General features: G+C 42.2%; 1 protein-coding gene across 8 annotated transcripts in view; it reads left to right on the top strand.

Annotated features, from left to right (window-relative positions):
• TTC26 (tetratricopeptide repeat domain 26) overlaps positions 1-19,923 on the top strand; it is a 61,649-nt gene that overhangs the window by 11,012 nt on the left and 30,714 nt on the right. For 7 of the 8 annotated variants that reach the window (XM_019545205.1, XM_019545208.1, XM_019545211.1 and 4 more), the window contains 8 exons: positions 4,512-4,561; positions 7,273-7,418; positions 9,353-9,524; positions 9,926-10,000; positions 11,432-11,534; positions 14,208-14,263; positions 18,423-18,476; positions 18,905-18,968. In XM_019545205.1, the coding sequence (XP_019400750.1) occupies positions 4,512-4,561; positions 7,273-7,418; positions 9,353-9,524; positions 9,926-10,000; positions 11,432-11,534; positions 14,208-14,263; positions 18,423-18,476; positions 18,905-18,968 (720 nt within the window). The remainder of the gene's footprint in view (positions 1-4,511; positions 4,562-7,272; positions 7,419-9,352; positions 9,525-9,925; positions 10,001-11,431; positions 11,535-14,207; positions 14,264-18,422; positions 18,477-18,904; positions 18,969-19,923) is intronic. The other variant, XM_019545212.1, reaches the window with a different exon arrangement.

A 19,923-nucleotide genomic window follows, 5' to 3' on the forward strand; every position in this document is an offset into this window, starting at 1 on the left:
TGCAGCCTTGATCTGTGCCCCCATGCCCCTTCCCTCCCCACTTCCCTTCCACCACAGCAGATTTACCAGCTGGATGCAGCTGTCCAAGCTGCCAGGCTGTGCTCCTTGCCACCTACCTGCTGTGCTGCGGCAGTGTGCATCCATGGGGCATTTATCGGCCATATCAGGCAAAAAAAGCCAATTTCTAATACAGTCAATGTTCTTTATGTCGGTGCCAATCTGATATTGGATGGATGTATCAGTGCATTTCTACTTTAAAGCCTTTGAATTTGTTAGAGAAAGCTCTCAGCAATTGGGAAAAGAAAAGTAGTTCTCTGAGGGTGTCATTGTGAGTTTTTTTTTCCCCCCATGTTCGTATGGCTTATGCATTGTAGAGCAGGTATTTTAAGTAAAGTAGGTTTATTTGTGCTGCGTGTGCAACTTGTACCTTCAGGCTTCTGTAAAAGAGCACAAAGGATAGAGTGGTTGCAACTCTCAGTTTGCTGTACTCAGTATAGCAGTATGGTGAAACCAAACAAATGTCTGACTCATTACTTCTACTTCAAATTTGTCCTGTTCTCTATAGTTTAATGAAGGCATCTACCTTTATAGTTCTGTATACTTTTTAATTTTAATGAATATTCACAAAAAGGTTTTGTACCCTCTATACCCTCCCTCTGTTGTGGATTGAAAACTTCTATTCATGCCACTGGCAAGCCTTAAATATTTACCGTGTCCAGGACTGTTCAGTGTCCTAAACTGTTGATCATCTGCTAAGAAGCTATCACAGGATGTTTTACTGTGAGAAGAACAGTCCCATTTTTCCCTACCATGCTGTTCATGGTAAGGGTTATTCTCAAATTGTGACCAACCTTCCTTTTTTAGAGAAATTGATATGCTGTTGGAGATAATGCAGCAGCAGAGGTGGGGAACAGGGGTGTGTCCAAACAGTTCCAATGCAAAGGTGAAGTGAGCATGGAGCTGACAACCCCTTGGGAAGAGATTGTTTTCTGGCATTGTGCTTGAGAAGGGCTGGAAGAAAAATGTCTGTCTTATTTGTTAGAGGAAAATGAATGAGTAGTAGATAGGAAAACAGGAAAGAGAAAGAAGTGAGTTTGACAGTTTATCTCAGTTACTCAAAAAAATCTAGAAGTTAACACAAGGAAATTCCATCTCTGGGAAGGAGACATTTTGGTGGTTTGAGCCCTGCTTCCATGTAGGGTTAGGATGTAGCAGAATTATAGCCTTATGTTGCAGGCCCTTGTTCTGCTCACTCTGCAGCTTTGTGACCACACAGATTAAAAACAAAAAAACGAAACTGCATAATTCTCTCTCTTTGTAAAAATGCCAAATGCATTCCTTTTTATGATGCAGGAATGGCTATTTGGGTGGCTTTGACAGAGGTTGGGAGTGTTCATTAGTCAGGGTGACTGAAGAAAATCCAGGAAACAAAGGAAGACTTTTGGAAAATTTTTTCCAAAGGAGCTTATAGCTCTGTAGAACATGAACTTTCTGTGTTCAGCCCTGCAGGTAGGGAAGGGTAGTCGCTATAGTTGGGGGAAGTGGGAATGGCGGCAGTCAGGAAGGTAGGGAAGTAGCAGGGGAAGAGCAATGGCAGCCAGGGGTGGTGGAAGTGGCAGTGGTTGCAGCAGTGGGCAGGAGCACGGACCTGTGCTGGTACCTTGGGGCTGCAGCTGGTGGGGGCCCAGGATGGAGCAGCAGGAGAGAGGAACCTGGGCTTTCAAGGGCATGGAGTCCACCTTGCTCTGTTCCATGGGGCTCCCTGGGGCTTACATGCAGTTCCTGGGTTATCCACCCCAGCCATACAATGGAGCCAGTAGCTTGGCCCTGCTCGCTGCCACGTGCAGATCATGGGGAATGGTGGTGTACTTCTGGGAGCAAGAGGAGGGACTTCCAGTGGCAAAGGTCAAGGGTTAGGGACAGGACTTCCCATCCCAAGATGGTGACCAGGGACGCATCTACACATGCATTTACTCTGGCCTAGATTTACTGTGTTGTAAACTAAGCCAGAATAAGGGGTTTGGGGTTGGTGTCTACACATGCAGTGATTAGGGAGAAAATTTGCTCCCAGTTCCCTGCATCCCTGCAGTGTGCCCTTGTCTCCACCAGGGGGATCTCCTCCAGGCTCTGGCTGCAGCTGCCAGAACCTGGCAGCCCTCTTTAAAAGCCAGACCTGCTCTCTGACCAACCTCTTTCTTGCCCAGGAGCAGTGTGCAGCAGCTTTCTCCTTGGCTACTCTGTCTCCCCATGCTATGGCTGCTCCAGCCCATGGCCCTAGCAGCAACAACCAGTAGTACCCTGTGATCCTGCTGGCTGCCATGATCACCCTACTGGGCCATCATGCTGACTGCTGCCTGCCCCATGGGTGTCTCATCCTGCCTGGCTTTTCCCATGCCCAGTGACCACCTGCCCGCCTACAGTGTGCCATCCTAGGGCTGCTGCTGCCACCGCCAGGGATGCCAGTCAGGGGCTCTATGATGCCACTGCCATGGCTGTCATTGCCTTCTTGGGCCTTCAGTCCTGCTGCCTCTGGGTCCACTGCGCCAGCCAGCACTGGTGGCTGCATGTTGTTCAGCACACCTGGGACAATGAGCAGTGGCTGACCAACTTCTGCATGACCCGGCCCACCTTCTGGAACCTACTGTAGCAGCTCCAACCCCACCTGTAGCAGCAGGACACCAGCATACACCTGGTCCTCCCCATAGACACCTGGCTGGCCCTCGCTCTGCTGAAGCTGACCACGTCCACAGTCTCCAGCATGTCAAATACCTGGTCAGCATGGGCAAGGCCGCTGCCAGGAAGGCTGTCCTGGAGGTGTGCAGTGCCCTCCTGGATGTGCTGGGGCACATAGTGCTCCGAATCCTCAACCCCTTGGCAGTAGTGCATCGGGACCCTGGACAGGACCCACCTCTCCATCAACTGCTCTCCCCACGGAGACCAGCCCTATTACAGCTGCAGGGGGTTTCGTTCCATGGTCCTGCAAGTTGTGGATCACCATAGCACATTCACCCATGTGAGTGCTGGCTGGGTAGGCGGTGTGCAGTGTGTTTTGGCACTCTGGCCTGGTCGGACTGGTGGAGAATGGGTGCTTTGCACTGAGGGAGCTGGATCTCCAGGTGGGCACCATCGCTGTCCTGCCCTGGCTCATCAGGAACCCGGCCTACCCACTCCTCCCTGGCTGATGTAGCCATATACTGCCCACCTGGACCCCCACCGGGCCCACTTTAACTACCACCTAGGCTGGACCTGCACCCTGGTCAAATGCACCTTTGGCTGCCTCAGGGGCTGCTGGCACTCCCACACCACATACACTGAGGTCACCAAGGAGAACTTCTGCCAGGTCATGTACTGTATAACATCTGCAAGGCTTGGGAGGGAGCAGTTTCACAAGTCATGGGTGGAGTAGGTACATGGAGGCCATGTACGTTGCTAGGGAGCGGTGCTGGCAGGCAGGCAGGCACAGCAGAGTTGTGGCCTGCCCGGGGAGACACGGGCTGCAGTGCCCTCAGGCTGCCTGTGGTGTGCACCCCAGGCCACAAAATGTCTGCAGGCTTTTATAGCCCGCAGACAGGCTGCCATAGAGGTAGCCCAGCCCTGGAGCAGGAGAGGCTCCTAGCCTGCTGCACTAGGGCTGGCCATATATGGCAGCAAATTTGCTCCTGGGTCGTGTCTACATGTGCATTACTGCCTAGTAACTAATCACGCATAAATGTGCTACCTGCATATGTCACCTGCAAGTAGCAAATTTAAGCACAATTAAGGGTTTTCACTGTGCAGTAGGGGTGTGCACATGTAGATGCACATGCTTACTGTGCAGTAATAAATCTCATATTAGACACAGCCCCTGAATACAAGATTCTTCCCAGGACTCTCCATTTTTCCTCCCAGCTGATGCTATATGCCTTTTTTGCATATAAGAGAAGAAAGATTAGAGCTGCCATGCATTAGAAGGCATAAATCAAGTGAATGGTAGCAAAATGGTAATGGTATGATATGATGGGTCTTGGCAAGAATAGTGGAATTTTAAGGCATATAATTTTACGGGGGTTTGTCACAAAAGGTATGTTACATGTGGGACATGGTGCAAAAGTCTTTGATTATGGGTTAGTCACCTGTTTTGCACATGTATAAGAGACTGTGCCCTGCATGCTTTGCAGTGTCACTCCTACAAACTATCAAATGTACAAAATGTTTTTAGCAAGAAATAAAAAGGAGTTAAGGAGCATGAGACAAAGGCATGGAGAAGATATGTTCAGCAAACAATTTTAAGAGATGAAGAGTAGATGAATATAAAAAATACAGAAACACTCTCAAGTATTGGTAAAATTGTGTGAAGTTGCCAGAGGAAAGGATGCTAATAGAAAAGTGAGGTGAGTGGGTCAGTGAGGTGCACTTGGATTAGTTAATGGGGGGGAGGGGGGGTGTCTGTGTATTAGGAGAGTCTAAAAACAGTGATAGAAGTATTGAATTGTCCCCCACATTGGTACTTACTGTTGGATTTTTCCATTTAGCACCTAAAAGTCCACTTCAGAACCGTCTCCTCTTTCATCTGGCACATAAGGTATGTTTGTCTTTTCTTTGCACACATTTCCTTTTGGTTTTTGAATTTCATTCTGGTGTTGGTTGCTAGATCAATAGCCTGGCAGGACAAGTATGTGTAGCACTAGCAGAACAGACCTTCCAAAACCCAACCCTACTGCATTATTCTGACTAAAAGAACTATCTCTTAAGTGCAAGAGATTCTCAAAATAGGCCCATGTCTAGTAGGATTAAGAGTGAGACCTATCAGTTCACTCCATGCAGACCAATTAACAATGGCCTGATAGTATTTTTGACCATTGAATTCCATGACTTAGTTTGAACCAGGAATATGGAAGGATAGTTTGTGCATTTCCATTCTTCTCAGAATATTGGGCTGTTCTAGCTTGAAACTATCTTGGAGCCAACAACTTTGGTAAAAAGATCTATATTCTGTTACTAGTCTCTTGAGTGATTTGCCAGGCACAATCTTGTATGTAGCAGGGAGGTTTGATTTCTCTTCAGCAGCGATAAAAACACTGGTTTCATTTTTTTGCATATCGGTATCTTGAAGATTAATGAAACGGAAGGACTTGGCCTGTATTATCCAAGCCCACTAGGAAAAGTTCCTCCATTTTTAGCCTCTTACTTAGATTGCTTTTGTTCTATAAATAGAGCATGGTATCTGTTTTGACTAACAAGGAAACTTTTATCTCTTTGGCACAACATTCTTGTGAAGAAATAGCTGTCAGTTTAGAAACATCAAAGTTAAGGGAACAGGCACACGAAGATGGTGGGGGGTCCCCCAAAGTAAATGTGTTGATAAAATTGGATTGTGTTTCAGACTGGTGTTTTCAAACTTGAAAACAGAATGCATAAAATGCTGCTGTTTAAAATTCTTACAGCAAATGTATTTAATATTATAGAATCATCAGGATGAAAGGGTCCTCAAAGGTTATCTAGTCCAGGCCCTGTCGCTGCTGTAATTTTTTTTTCTTTTGGTCAGACCTTATTAGCTAAGCAGAGTCACTGAAAACCCAGATAACAGCTACCCAGGTAGTGGCATTTATTGTTCACACTGAGATTCAACAAAGCACTCAAGCATATGTCTTACTTAAAGTGCTTTGAGTGGTCTATCAGTCAAACATGACAAATAAAAAGGTGATTATGAGCACATGCTCTGCATTGTGACAGACAAGCTACATATATCTTAAAATTAAGCAACCTATAATTAAAGTCCTTGCCAGACATTAATATAATTGTATGATTGGGATCAGAGGAATTTTATGCTCATGTATCCTTCAGAAGTGCAGCCCAGGGTAGGGGAACTAGATCTCCTGTGCAGGGTTGCATGGCTTGCCTTTCAAGTTGCTGGCAGCCACAGAGCTGGGATCTGAGGAATATTAAGTATGCCTGATCCCAAAAATTGTGTGTCCTTCCATGTACATCTGGTATTGCAGAACACACAATTTGGGGGATCAAGTATAAAACTCCTGATCCCAGTCACGTAACTGTATTAATGTTTGCCATATCATACTTGGGAAGCTGTTCCTGCCATGCCAGTGAGATGCACAAATGATCTGTGCCTATCATGAATTGTACAATAACTGTAATGTCTGCCAGGGGCCTGAAGTACTGTACTTTGGATCAGGGCCAGAGTAGGTAGTATTATTTCCTTTGGATCCATATTCTGTCATGTGCTAGGATCAAGTTTAAAGGGGAATTGTGTAGCTAGAGAGGCATTTTTTGGATGAGGACAAACCCAGGTCCTGGCCATGTATAGTCATTAAAAATGTCTTGGCACTTTTTGCAACAGGAATGCTAACCTTGGAGTCCCAGCCAAATTCTAATATGGATGGTCACCTTTTAAATACCTAAATCTCCTTGCAAGTTCAAGTGGAGACCTAATTATTCATTTGACAGCTGAAAAACTGTTGTGTAATGATGACATTGGCACCCACAGGTGTCTCTGTTTGGAAACTTCTTTTGTCGGTACTGAACAGTCCTTTTTATGGGCAGCTCAGGTAAAAAGGAAAAGAGGTAAGATGTAAGGATGAGCAGCTAGATATTTTAAATAAGAAAACCTACCAATTTTTTTAAAAATATGCCTAAGTGTCTCTTCCATAACCCATCTCTGACAGCAGTAGAGGTTTATAATTACCACTCTTAGCAGCTATATATCTAGTAGAGGGAAACATTGGAATGGTAAGTGACTTGAGCATACTAATTAAGTGGATATTCTTGGCTGCTTTAGAATCTTGATATAGTTCAAATTTGTTGGTTACAAAGAAAACTTGCCAGAACTGCCAAAAATTACGAGAATCGTCTTAGTAGGTTGTTGGTCTGATAACATGACTTTTTTCTGGCCCCAAGAACTAAGCTTTGAATCCAAAAATAGCAAAACTCTTCTCTAGCTCAACTGATCATTGTGAAACCTTATTTTCTAAAATTATTTTGACAATGGTATATCTAGTCCACCCCTTTCTCCCCATGCATCATGGCAAATAAGATTTAATAATTCTAAAATCACGCCTGGTAGGGACGTGTATTTTGTCTCTTGTGTTCTTCTGGTGAGGGGTGTTTTACCTCTTTCTCCACAGCATCCATTGGCCAAACAGGTCTTAATAGAAGAAAGTTTTCTCTAATTTCTAACTGGAATCTTTGAACTACAGTAGAAATCTCACTTGCTGATTGATGTGGCTAACTGTTTTCTTATCTGAACTCTTCTGGAGGGTGTCTGTTTCTCTCTCTTAGTTCAGTGATGAAAAGAAACTGATGAGCTTCCACCAGAATCTGCAGGATATTACAGAAGATCAGCTCAGCTTGGCATCTATCCATTACATGCGGTCCCACTACCAAGAAGCTATTGATATTTACAAACGCATACTTCTTGATAATAGGTTGGTGTCTGTCTCTCTCCCCTCTTAGAACCTCACTTCATGTGTTGTACTTGCATTCCATGTAGTTGCTTGGATTCAATCAACTGTTTGTGGTAGGTTTTATGCTTTTGTCTCTTCTTCTGTGAGAAAAGTACAGTGCTTCCCTCCTCACTTTATCACTCTACTCTAAACCATTATGCCAATTAGATGTAGGGGGGAAATGTCCACCATCGTTCACCTTGTAATATGCTTCAATCTGTGACCCATCACAAGTCTTTTCTTTCTTTCTTTTTTCTTATGAAAATCTACAGAATTGCAAGCAGACCAAAGAATATGTTGCCCATATCTTTTTTGCAATGCGAAGCTGTAGACAGACACTTAATTTTTCTGCAGATTTCCTACCTGAAAATTCTCAGTTTTAGTTTTTGAATTCTACTGAAAGCCAGGGTGTGGAAGAGAAGGCTTCAGTCTCACTTTTACTTTGGAGTTACTTCGTGTTTCTCTCAGGCTCTGAGGATTCTTCCCATTTATATTTATTCTGTTACAACTGCTGACCTGAGGTTCCATATTATAACCACTAAACACTCAGCTCAGGAGTGGAAAGAAATCAAACCACTTCCTAAGTACATGTGGGGGTGCTTTTTGAGCCATTCAAAGCACAAATGTCTTGGTATGCTCTCTCTATAGTAGTCTCTTTGGCCTGCTGGTCTGGGAAGCAATGATCCAGAACTCAAAGGACTTGGAAGAGTAGTTTCTATTTTGTCAAAACAAGCAATGGTCTTTCTAGAGTGTTAAATGCTTCAGAGCAGTGTTTCTCAACCTGTGGGTTGCAGCCCAAAAGTGGGTCACAAGAATATCTGAAAGGGTCATGAACAGATATAAAAAATGGATCAACAAACTTTTTAAAAATGTATTCTCCTTTAAAGGAGAAAAAATGTGGCTTTTCCCTTGCAGACTGACAGTTCCAGCCTGCAAGGGAATGCTTTGGGCTCCCCCTGTCCCCCACACACCCACCCTCTGCCCCACACACTGGTGGGTGGGGCCTGGGGCAGGGGGCAGTGGGTCAGGAGCAAGGGGTACTGGGTTGGGACTGGCCATTGACATTTACAAATGGATCCTGGCACAAAAAAGGTTGAGAACCACGCTTCAGAGAAAGTTGAAATGCCACTGTAATATGTATAGTGCAATTCTATGCTATGGGAGGAAATTTCAGCTTCAGTGCTTGGGTAGTGATCAATTTATGTCCATGATGATTACAACATGAAGTCTGTAGCATCCATAACATTTGACAAAGGAGGCTATTGCCTAAGATAGCTTGTGCTTTTCTGAATGAACTAGTTTACCTGCCCTGCTTTTAACATAATGTTTGTGATGGTTATCCTAGTTGTTGCTCCTGCAGATTCTTTTCTCATTCCTAGAAATGTTTTGTTCTTTGTGGCTTGATATCCTGCAATGAGTTTGAGAGGCAATTATGCACAATATAAAAATAAATAAATAAATAAATGTCAGTAAGTTTCTCTACCCATAGAATATATCTATTAATGAAAAGCAGACAATTGCTTTATGTGTATTATGTTTATGAACCCTAGTTGATCAGTCCAAATGAAATTATTACATTCTCCCTCATTTAAGGTTACTATGCACTCCCAGAATAATAAGTCCCAAGATTCAGAGGTCAGTCATTTGACCTGTGAAAGCAGGTGAAGCACTAATAGTAGAAAGAAACCTGTTCTTGCACATGGCCCTAAATACCATGATATTTTTTTGCATGCAACAGAAACTAGATCTGGAAAGTCACACACAAAGCTGATCTCAGAACCCCCTATTTTGTGGTGTTTGTAAAGGGTGTTGTAGAAAATGAAAAAGAATATCTAGTTGCTGTTAGTATTCTTTGCAGCATAATCATTTGGCAGGAACTCAAAGCTTTGGTGAACACTTCCTCTTTTGCCCTGCAGGGAGTACCTGGCTCTGAATGTATATGTGGCTTTATGCTATTACAAGCTGGATTACTATGATGTGTCTCAAGACGTATTGGCTGTTTACCTTCAGCAAGTTCCTGACAGCACCATTGCTCTTAACCTCAAGGCTTGTAACCACTTCCGACTTTACAACGGCAAGGCTGCTGAGGTAACCATTGGAAAGCTCTTCTGGCTTGTCAGTTTCATTCAAGGTCCCACACTCATTTCTCCCCTTGTAGTCTCTTATCTATCTTGTGCTTAATCACAGTTGTTGACAATTTGTTTTTATCATGTCACAGTGGCCTTTGAGGGATGTCAGCTACCTCTAGTCTACACATTCTCAGGCACCAAGGTTTTCTGTCTGCATGCTTACCTTGCCATTTTCGAAGACCATTTTTTTTGTCCTGCTTTTGTACAAATGTATCAGGGTAAAGTGGGGAGGTGACTTTCTCCATAAACCAGTTTATCACAGCTGGATATGAATACCTCTTAGTTTCAGCAGTTGTGTGAACTGGCAATGAAGGGTATTTTTTGTTTGTTTTTGGCTAAGCTTTTTATGTATGATTTCAGGCAGAACTCAAGAGCCTAATGGACAATGCCTCCTCATCTTTTGAGTTTGCGAAGGAGCTCATTAAGCATAATTTGGTGAGTTATACTAGTATGCCTCAAACTGTGGCCTGGGGAGGTGTTCTTGGTAGACTGCAGCGTGAAATATTCTGGGGAATTTTGGAGGCAGGGTGTGAGAGGTGAGTTGGTGAAATGTCATCATGTCTGCAGCCATGGCTCTTCTCAATATGTCTCCCAGTTTTTTATTTAACTTCATCTTCTGTTATTTTATATTGTCAGAATGATACCATGTCATGAAAAAACAATGTTGGTTTAAAGTGCTGCATACCTTTCTAGATTCTTGGGGCAACTTAGTCAATACCTGGATTGTGGTAGATGCCTTACCCTGAACTTTGTTGTTTAACCAGCATACAATGTCAGTGGAATTGAAATGTCTCAAGCTAATGGTCTCCATTTGCAAAGTAAATAGCAAGAAATTCATGGGAGGCACACACTGAGACAAAACAAAAATATTTGCCTTTTGAAGCAAAACAGAAACTGATCATTTGACAGAAGTGCATTGCAGTAGTTTAGCATTATTCTAAACTACCAGTGCTTATAATAGTGTGTTTCTATTTGGTGGAGTTGCTTACTTTCCATATACCAAAAATGCATATGACAATCCACTAGCCCAGCAGTTCCCAATCTGTGGTACGGGTACCACCAGTGTTACGCAGACAACCTGTCAGTGGTAGCGCTGCGTTAATAGATTTATTATAATTACTTTATAGGACAAATTTGCTGATGGTACTTAAGGTTGTATCATTTTAAATTGGTGGTGTGTAATCTTTCAGAGTTTGGGAACTGCTGCACTAGCTTTATGGGAAGTAAACTAATGACTAGTGACGGACCAGTCAAAAAGGTAGATTTTGTGGTTCAGCTAGTTGCAACAAGTTTATCATAACTTTTCCCTAACATATCAGGCATTCAAAAGTTAATTCTGGTTTTAGATTGGAAAAATGAACATTTTATGTAATTTTATTCTGCTTTCTTTGTAAATGACTCAACAGATGATAGATAGTCTTTTCTCCTAAGTTCCGAAACCATGTCCTGAATACTGTTGGGGATGTTATTATGTAAATTGGAAACCATTATTACTTTTGTTTAAATTATCCCTAGTATTCTTTATAACTCTAGGGTTATTAGCTCTAATATTTTAACATAATTTCAGCTTAATAAAATTGTAATTGCCCAGCTGTGTTTCCCTTGCAGCTTCAGTTCAGGTCACATCCTAATTTGTCTAACACTGTTATGTGTGGTCTTGCTTTTAGTTTAGTGGATTAGACTATTTTGAGGTGAAGATACTTATAAATACCTCACATTATTAAAATTACTAATAAATAGGGATTCAGCTAATGCCAGTTCTCTTGATCACAGCTTATCATTAATATAGGAATTCTAAGGCTGATTGCAAAGCCAGAAGCAGAAACATACTATAGATGTTAATAAAGTGGGTACTTCCCTCTGCAGGTGGTGTTCCGAGGAGGAGAAGGGGCTCTGCAGGTTCTTCCTCCCCTGGTTGATGTTATTCCTGAAGCCAGACTGAATCTAGTGATTTACTATCTCCGTCAGGGTAAAGAAATCTCTCTCTGGCTCTTTCTTGGGTGCAGGAGGTGGAACCCTTTCTCTTTCTGTGACACCTGTTCACCTGCTCATGCCTGGTTTTCCACAAATATATATATTTTTAGCATTGCTTCTTAATGTGTTTGATTGATAGCCTTATGAGAAATAAGCTAATGGCTTATACATTTTTGGTGTCTGGAGAAGGGCCAGCTGTAAGTGTCTGAACAAATCTACTTTGTCAGAAGATCAGAAGTCCCTTTTTCCCCCTTTGCACTGGCGGAACACCCTTAACTGAGCTTGTTAACATGGAACAGTACTTCATTAGTAGACAGGATTCCCATCTGGTCTATAAAAACTATTTTTGTAAATGTAGCATAAGCGGGCTGTGAACTAAAGTAACAAGAAACAAGGCAGCACTGTGAATGAGACAATACATTCCAAACACATTTTCTAACAGTTGAATAATGCAGGTAGGTGGTCCTGGGCAGCAGGAAAATCTCCAGTGTTTCCAAGTTATTTACTTCCAGGCTATTCTGTATCTTTCTATTTGTATTTCAGTCCTACCACTGGTTAAAAAGCCTTCCCTCTTCCCCTTCTACTCCTCACTGCTGTGTTCTTCCATTCACCAGTGGATTGATTGATTGAGTTGGTGTTAACTGCAGCCATCTAATGTAAAGGGATATGGTGATTCCTTTTCCACCCAATGCCTCCCTTATTCATGGTATTGTCACACCTTTCTGTGACCAGCTGTTTAGATCTGGGTACTTGAAAGCAGTTAATGTTATCTCCTTAATCTTACTCTGTCCCACTCAGTAAATTTTGTTGCATTTCAGAGAATGTTTACTGTTTTAGCTTGTACCCTACTGCTCTGCAAATGTTTGTTCTTCTTAGATGAAAGAAATATAGTCAGAAAAACTTCAGACTTATTTTGTGTGGAGAAATAAACCACACCCTGAACTTTTCATGGTAAATCTCCCAATATGTGCATGAGTAACTTTAAAGAGCAACTTTTAAAGAGCAACTCACAAAGACACTTCCAAGGACCCAGAGGGACAGATTTCAGCCCCCTCTGTGCAAAAATGAAATGTATTTTCTATGTATAGGGACTTTTTACTATCTTTAATTTTCCCTAAGCCTGAGGAAGGGCATGTGTGCCCAAAAGCTTGCAGAAAAAGATTTTTTGTTTTTGCGATTTCTTAGTTGATCTAATAAAAGGTATCATCTCTGAACCAAGAGTTCTAGAGTTTTGCATTTCTTTTTTTTGTCTCAGACCAACACGGCTACCAAATACATCCCTGAGTAACTTTAAAGATGTAACAGAGGGGAAAAAGTTCAATGTACCTTTTATAGCTTGCTTATATTAACTCTGAAGCTTGAAATACCTATTTGGGAAGACAGTTTTACTCATAAGGTTAATGCAATTTAAACCTTTTTGAGGATTCCTTTTAAATCTTAAGTTACTTTTTTTGCATATCAGGCTGTCTTGGGCTATATATCCAAGCTGAACTTTACTTGCTTACTTCTATGAATCATACATCATGTTTTCTATGATCCTAGCTGGATATAAATCATGTTATGGCATATTGTTCAGTAGAACCTCATCAGTCTCTACAAATCTGCAGTCACATTACTTTTCACAAAATGTGGCAATCTTGCTCCATTTTATTATTTAAAAAAATAATACTAGAGAGCAACAGTAAAGTCTCAGGCTATGAAAACGTTACAACTTTTACCAATTGTGGTACAATATTTTTAATAACAAACTAATAGTACTCACTACACAAATGTTTTTAAATGTGTTAGTACATGCCATTTAGTTGAAAATTCTGCCCTTCACTGTAGAGTAAATCTAACTAATATGTACAAAAGAGAGGAATGGAGTGAAGATTGTTAAGAATGGAAGGGAGGGGGAGAAAAAGGGGGCCAGGAAGGAACCTTAATTGACTATCCTTAATTGACACATCTAAGTGCACCAAACTTTTAATATGTAACTTGCACCAGCAAAAAAAAAAAATCCTGTTGATGATTTAGCCTATTTTGTATGGGGAACTATTTTTAACCTGTACTGACAAAAGAATTCTTCAGCGGTACAGTTAGAATCTGCAGTAGGTAGTTTGGCTTTTACTAGGAAGCCTTAATGTTGAAAGATCCTAGTATTCTTTAATTTAGAATGTATTAGTGTGTGGAGTTAAATTCCTAAATTAACTCTTACATTAACAAAGGTTTTTTCTTGGGAGATCTGGGATCAAGTAGAGTAGTTAACCAGATGTTGAGCTCTTAATTAAGAAAATGTGAGGGGTGTCTTCAGAAGCAACTAACCTCTTCCCCGTCCTCTCCGAAGGGAGGCATAAACGTGTTGGGAGAGAGAAAGATGAGGGATTTATTATCTTGACCTTGTACTATTGAGAAGGCAGGCACTGAACTATGAACAAGGGGCCAAGTCATCTCTGTATGAGGAAAAATGTAGTAATAAAGAACCTATTACTCAATCCATGTTTGTAATTCAGGCTCCAGCAGCCATCATCAGCAAGATATAAATTTACACCAATTTATAGTCCTCTTTCTCTTCCCCTCCAAATACTTTCCCTGGCTGTGACTGTGAAGGAATGTTGTGGGGAATGAGTGATTTGTTTGAGTACAGGGTGTTATAGTTTGTCATGCATTCTAATGTCTGATATTTCAGATGATGTTCAAGAGGCTTATAACCTGATTAAGGATCTGGAGCCTGCAACTCCACAGGTAATTGGAAGCTTATGGAATTGTTCATGAAGGGAGATGCTTTAAATTGGGGTGGAATCTGCCATATACAAAGAATATACTGTGGGTGCTTGCATTCTTCCCACATGTAATATCCTGTATCTGTCTGTCTTTCAGCTTTTATTGGTGCTAACACTTTGGGTAAAATTCTGTATATGAAGTTTTATATATATAAAATGTACATGCTATATATACTATTTATTATTTAGCAAATTTATTACAGTCATTCCTGGAAGATCATTTGAAACCTAGTTTCTGTTAAATACAGTCCCTGCCTCAAAGAACTTAAGTCTTACAATCTAAACACAGGCACAGGGTTGAGGAACAAGAAAGGTAGTTAACCACATAACAAAGGGGTATATTGCTGGAGGGTATAGTTTGGTGGAGGAGCATATAGCTTCAGATCAGGAGGTCCCTGGGCCCCTTTTTGGGGAACCAGTGGAAAATAGGTGAGGCTTTGTTCCCCCAGGCAGCACCTGGGTTAACAAGGAATAATGGCCACAAATTGATTGAGAACAGTTTTGATATCAGGAGGCATTACTTTACGGTTAGGGCTGCTGGGCTCTGGAATGGGCTCCCAAGGGATGTGTCCTCTTCCCTACCTTGGGGGTCTTCAAGAGGAGTTTGGATAGATATCTGGCTAGGGTATTATGATCCCAGCACTTGTTCCTGCCCAGGGCAGGGGTTAGGACTTGATGATCTGTTCAGGTCTCTTCTGACCCTAGAAATGATGAAACATTAGTCTGAAGTCAGGCAGAAGGCAAGGCAGGGTGGCACCTTAAAGACTAACTCATTCAGAAAGCCATAAGATTAGAGGAAAGTGATAGAACGTAAAAGGATAGAGAATAATACAGCAGTGGTAAACTGTACTGTTGTTTTTGGCAGTTGTATTTTGTTCAAGTTTTGAAATAAAGTCTTGAAATAGTTTCCAGGAGATTACATTGGGATTAGCTAGGTGGAAAAGCAAAGAAAAGCAGGGATAAGGGAGAGTTGTAGCAACCACCAGCCAGCATAGGCAGGAAAATGCACTGAGTAAAAAGTATAGTATCCCTTGGTTCATATTCGAACTGCTTTCTACAGGTGCCGTGCTGGCTTCAGTCTCTGGTTGGCTCTTCCCTGTGGTTTGTTTGTCGAAGGTCACAGAGCTGGGGTTGAGAGGAAACATCTTATGGCTCTTTGAAGTAATGAAAGGGGAGTCCTCCATGGTACTGGGCTGAGGTTTGTTGAGGAAAGGAATTGCCTCAGCTCAGTTCATCATTGTTATAACCTCCTCTGCACTTACTTGAACTGTTTTCTGCATCTGCAGTGCTTTTAATCTTTCATTTTTCCCCTGTGTTTTTTCTTTCACAACACACAGCTGCTCATCCATTGTGTAAATGTCATGGTGGCATCCTCCATTGCCTGCTCACTAAATTGTGAAATGAGCACCATTGTGCTTTTCTTGTATGCTGTCCCTCTCGGTTTGGGGAGTTTCAGAAACACATTTGCAAAACTAATACATATCCTCCTTCAGAAACCTTCTCAAACAGCACCTTTGCCATGATGCTTACAAAAAACTTGACAGCAGTTAGCCAGCTGGTATGCTGAGACAATCGCTTATCACGCTAATCAATACTGTTATTGTTTCTTATACCTGTATTGGGCTGTATCTAGCTGTTGCCTCTTGTCTTGTACTTAGATGATAAGATTTTTGGCCACGGATTGTCTATTTATATATTGTTTGCCACAGAGGGAGGTTCTTGACTAATGCTCTAAGGCAGGGGTACTCAACCTCTGCACACTGGCCAAAATGCGGCCCACAGAGCCTTTGCATCTGGCCTGCAGGGTTCCCCATGGGTTGGGAAATTTGGTGGTGCGGGAACAGTGGCCACTCCCCACCCCTACTACCAAATTCCCACACCTCCTCCCCCGGTACAGCTGGGTTGGGGCCTAGCCATGCCCCCTTTTCCCCACACCACCAGGTTGGGACCATCCCTTGAGCCCCCTTCCCCTCCTCCACCCATCCAGCCAGATAGCACCCTGTTGTGCCTGTCCTGGGTGCTGGATCAGGGCCACTGGCCACATCGGGGCCATGGATGGACTGGGCACTACCCATCTAGACTACCAAGGAAAAAGGTTGAACACCACTGCTCTAAGGTTTTAAAATAATGTGAATAAATGCAATAATACTCTTAATGTGAACAAGAGAAATACCTATTTTAGATCCTGAGGAAAGGTTATTTGGAGAAAGGTTTAGATGATGCAGTGGCTAAATTTCTTGGGACCTGCATATATACAACTGACAACGTTACTAACAGAGAACTGACATGAGTAGTGAATTATATACTCTTTTTCTTAGACAGCCTCTGTTTCAGTAATGCAGATGGTGTGGTTGTCTGATATGTAAGTTAGACTGCAGCAGCAGATCATCCCAAACTTAGGCTGCTATTCCATAAGGCTTAGCTAGTTGTGTTCATATGTATCATGTCTGTTAACTGTTAGTAGGTGTGCTGCAAATGTTATGAACATAATTTGAAAGTAGCAAAACTGTGAGTGTTTTATAGACAGTTATACATAAGTATCAGTACATCTCTTTTCCCATGCTACCACCATTCTGTGTTGTGCAAGTACTAAATAATGTTACAGGAAAAATATTTTAGACCACTTTTTAAAATGTTTATTGGTATTGTTTATTTCTGCCTGTAAGGTCAGATGCATTTTTTTTACCATGAATTCCACTGTACAAGCTGTTTAAGAAAAGGAAATTATAATGAATATTAGAGAAATCTAAGTAAAATCTAAAGCAGCAGTACTACTAATATCTCTTTTATAATTATTATCTGGGGGCATATGGGTCAACTCAGGCCTAGGGGCAACTCTGGGGCCATGTGATGGGGCTCTTTAAGTCATATTTTTTACACCCCTGGTCTAGTGGTGTAAAACGAAACAAGAGTCAGATTCCCAGCGTAATATTTGTTGTTGTTATGTGAATTTTAAAAATCTGATATCCAGGGCCAGAATCAGTGTTGGTTCCTGCTGGCAGAAGGGAAATATTTCTGCATCAGTTGTCTAAAATTCCCATATTTAGTACTGTGCAATTGCGGATTCTAAGAATGATTCTAGACTGAGTCCCACTCTGAAGTTGAGAGAGAAATGCTTCTCAGGTAGGGTTTCTTTAAAAGATGACTGAAGCTACTCAGATTAAGAAGGTAAAAGTTTTCCCTGTGCATGTACACACTGGTCCTGTCTGGATAACTGATAATATTGTTTATGTTGTAAATGCATGCATTTTGGCCAGTTATGCCAGTTCCAATGATTTAATAGCTGTTCTGTTGCTTGTGTAAAATACATTGAGGTTTTCAGTTCAGCTGCCATTATTTATTATTGGTAATGTGCCCCCTGCTGTGCTAATGGACATCTCATAAAAACGGTAATCACAATGGACTTTAATTGTTCCCTGGTTGGCAAACTTAACAGATGGGTTCAATTACTGAAGAGGCATCAGAAACTTTCCCACCCACTCCAGGAGAGGACTGAGGAAGAAGTGTGTGGGTAGAGACTGCCCTTGCTGTAAACTCCTTTAAGAGTAGTGGATTTCTACCTTGAGGACTGTCAGGAATTTTTTTATTAACATGAAATTTGCTCAGTATTTTTTCATAAAGTTGATATTGGTTAAAAAGCACCAGTCTACTTGCCACAGAGATTGTTTCACTTTATTCATAGGGTAGAGGCAGTGCCAGCTTTCAGATCTTGAGGTAGTCTCTTCGCTGAAGGAGCCACCTACAAAGCCAAAAGTGGGGTTTGGTCTCCATGCAGTTTTCCAGATTTGGACTTTTCTGCCGAGGCTACTGAGAGCAGCATAGTTTGTGCTATGTGATGGTGGGTTGTGTAATGTGGCTATTTCTACGCTTGGTACTGGAGCAGAACCCCAGCTTATTTTGCAGAAGTGGTCAGCTCACATATACGATTGCCATTTTTCAGACATTATTTGTTACATGTATTGCTTGAAGCACCCATCACTAGGATCTGACATTTAATATAACGGAATCTTGGATAGAGTTGGCATGGACAAGATAACACTCATTTTAAGTAGTTGACTCATAATGTTTTTATACCTTCTGAATTCTTTAACTTGTTGTTTCCAATCCTTTTTTTCTTCCAGGAATATATTCTCAAGGGGGTAGTGAATGCAGCCCTGGGACAAGAAGTGGGCTCAGTAAGTAAAACTCCTCAGGTATTCCATCACTGAAGTGGGAGAAGAAAGAGAAATAAGGGATTTGGGATGCAGCTGATGGGGAAAGAGGTGATAATTTTATATTTAGATTTCATGCTCTCCAAATACCACCTTTTCTCACCCCACAATGTTCAGTCCAGAATGAATGAATTGCAAGATTTTAGTAGCCCTTAGACTCCTCCAGACTGAATTCAGGCTTCTCTGTCCTGATAATAAAAGCTTTCCTTTTTTTGCAGTGGTTTTGTGTACGTGGGCCCATGCATTAAATAAACCTTGTTTGTTTTGTTCCATTCACATCTGTCCTTTCACTGTGTTTCACTTCACCTACTCACCTCCCCAAACCAAATGTTCACTTTGTCTTATGGCCCTGCTCTATACTCTGGATCTTATGTAATTTGTTTTTCTCCAAGAGGGATCATCTGAAAATTGCTCAGCAGTTCTTCCAGCTTGTGGGAGGATCAGCCAGTGAATGTGGTATGTTTTGAAGTTTGCTTTCTTCATTATATAATCTCTCTCCTTTTGATACAACAGTGTGCATTTTGTTTAATGGTGCCTTTGCAGCTGCTGACTCAGCACATCTGGTAGTAGACGTTGTCTTGCTGTAGTTGTACCAGTAATAAAACATGGAATTCTTCCACACAATATGTCTACTACACCAGGACCCTGAGGATGTGTGGTGCAATCCACATGAACAAGTCTTTTATATGTAATATAATATCTACATTTTTCTAGTTAGCAGAGTTAGTTTTTAGTAAAAATCATCTTTATCCATGTAAAATGGGTCCCTCTCTTAAAAATAATCCCATAAACAAAATGATGCTTCTGCTGGGCACTGATCTTTTTGCAGATGCCAGGTCTGTGTTGTTATATTCATATACCATATTTTTGCCTAGTTTAGGTCATATGTTCCTTGAAACAGAGATAGTTCCATATATGTTTTGTCATAGCAGCTGCTGTCGTCACCACCACCCACTGCCCTGTGCAGCTGCTGTGCCCACACTGTTTTCCTGTGGCCTGTTGCATGTGTGGCTCCACAGGCTGCTGATGGGCCTCATGCCTGGCTAATTGTGCACTGCCCATCAGCAGCCTGCAGAGCCACACGTGCGATGTGCTGTAGGAAAGCAGTGCGGGCGTGGCAGCAGTGATGGTGCCGGACAGTGGGTGGTGGTGATGATGACAGCAGCCACTGCGTGCAAGACCTCCCCCTTCCCAGCAAGCTGCTGGGAAGAGATGGCCTCCTCCTCTCCCCCCTGGGGAGGAGGCTTTTCTCAGCCAGGCTGGCTGACCTGCTCCACCGGACTTTAAACTAAGCCCGCTGGGGGATGGGGGGACTACTGCCACTGCTAGCCCGCTGAGCAACCCTTGCAAAGCCAGCAGACCAAGGCACTTAAGGGAGCCCACCCCTGCCCCAGCCCTGGCACAATCTGTG

Source organism: Crocodylus porosus, unplaced genomic scaffold, assembly GCF_001723895.1.
Source record: "Crocodylus porosus isolate Cpor-Errol unplaced genomic scaffold, CroPor_comp1, whole genome shotgun sequence".
NCBI lineage: Eukaryota > Metazoa > Chordata > Crocodylia > Crocodylidae > Crocodylus > Crocodylus porosus.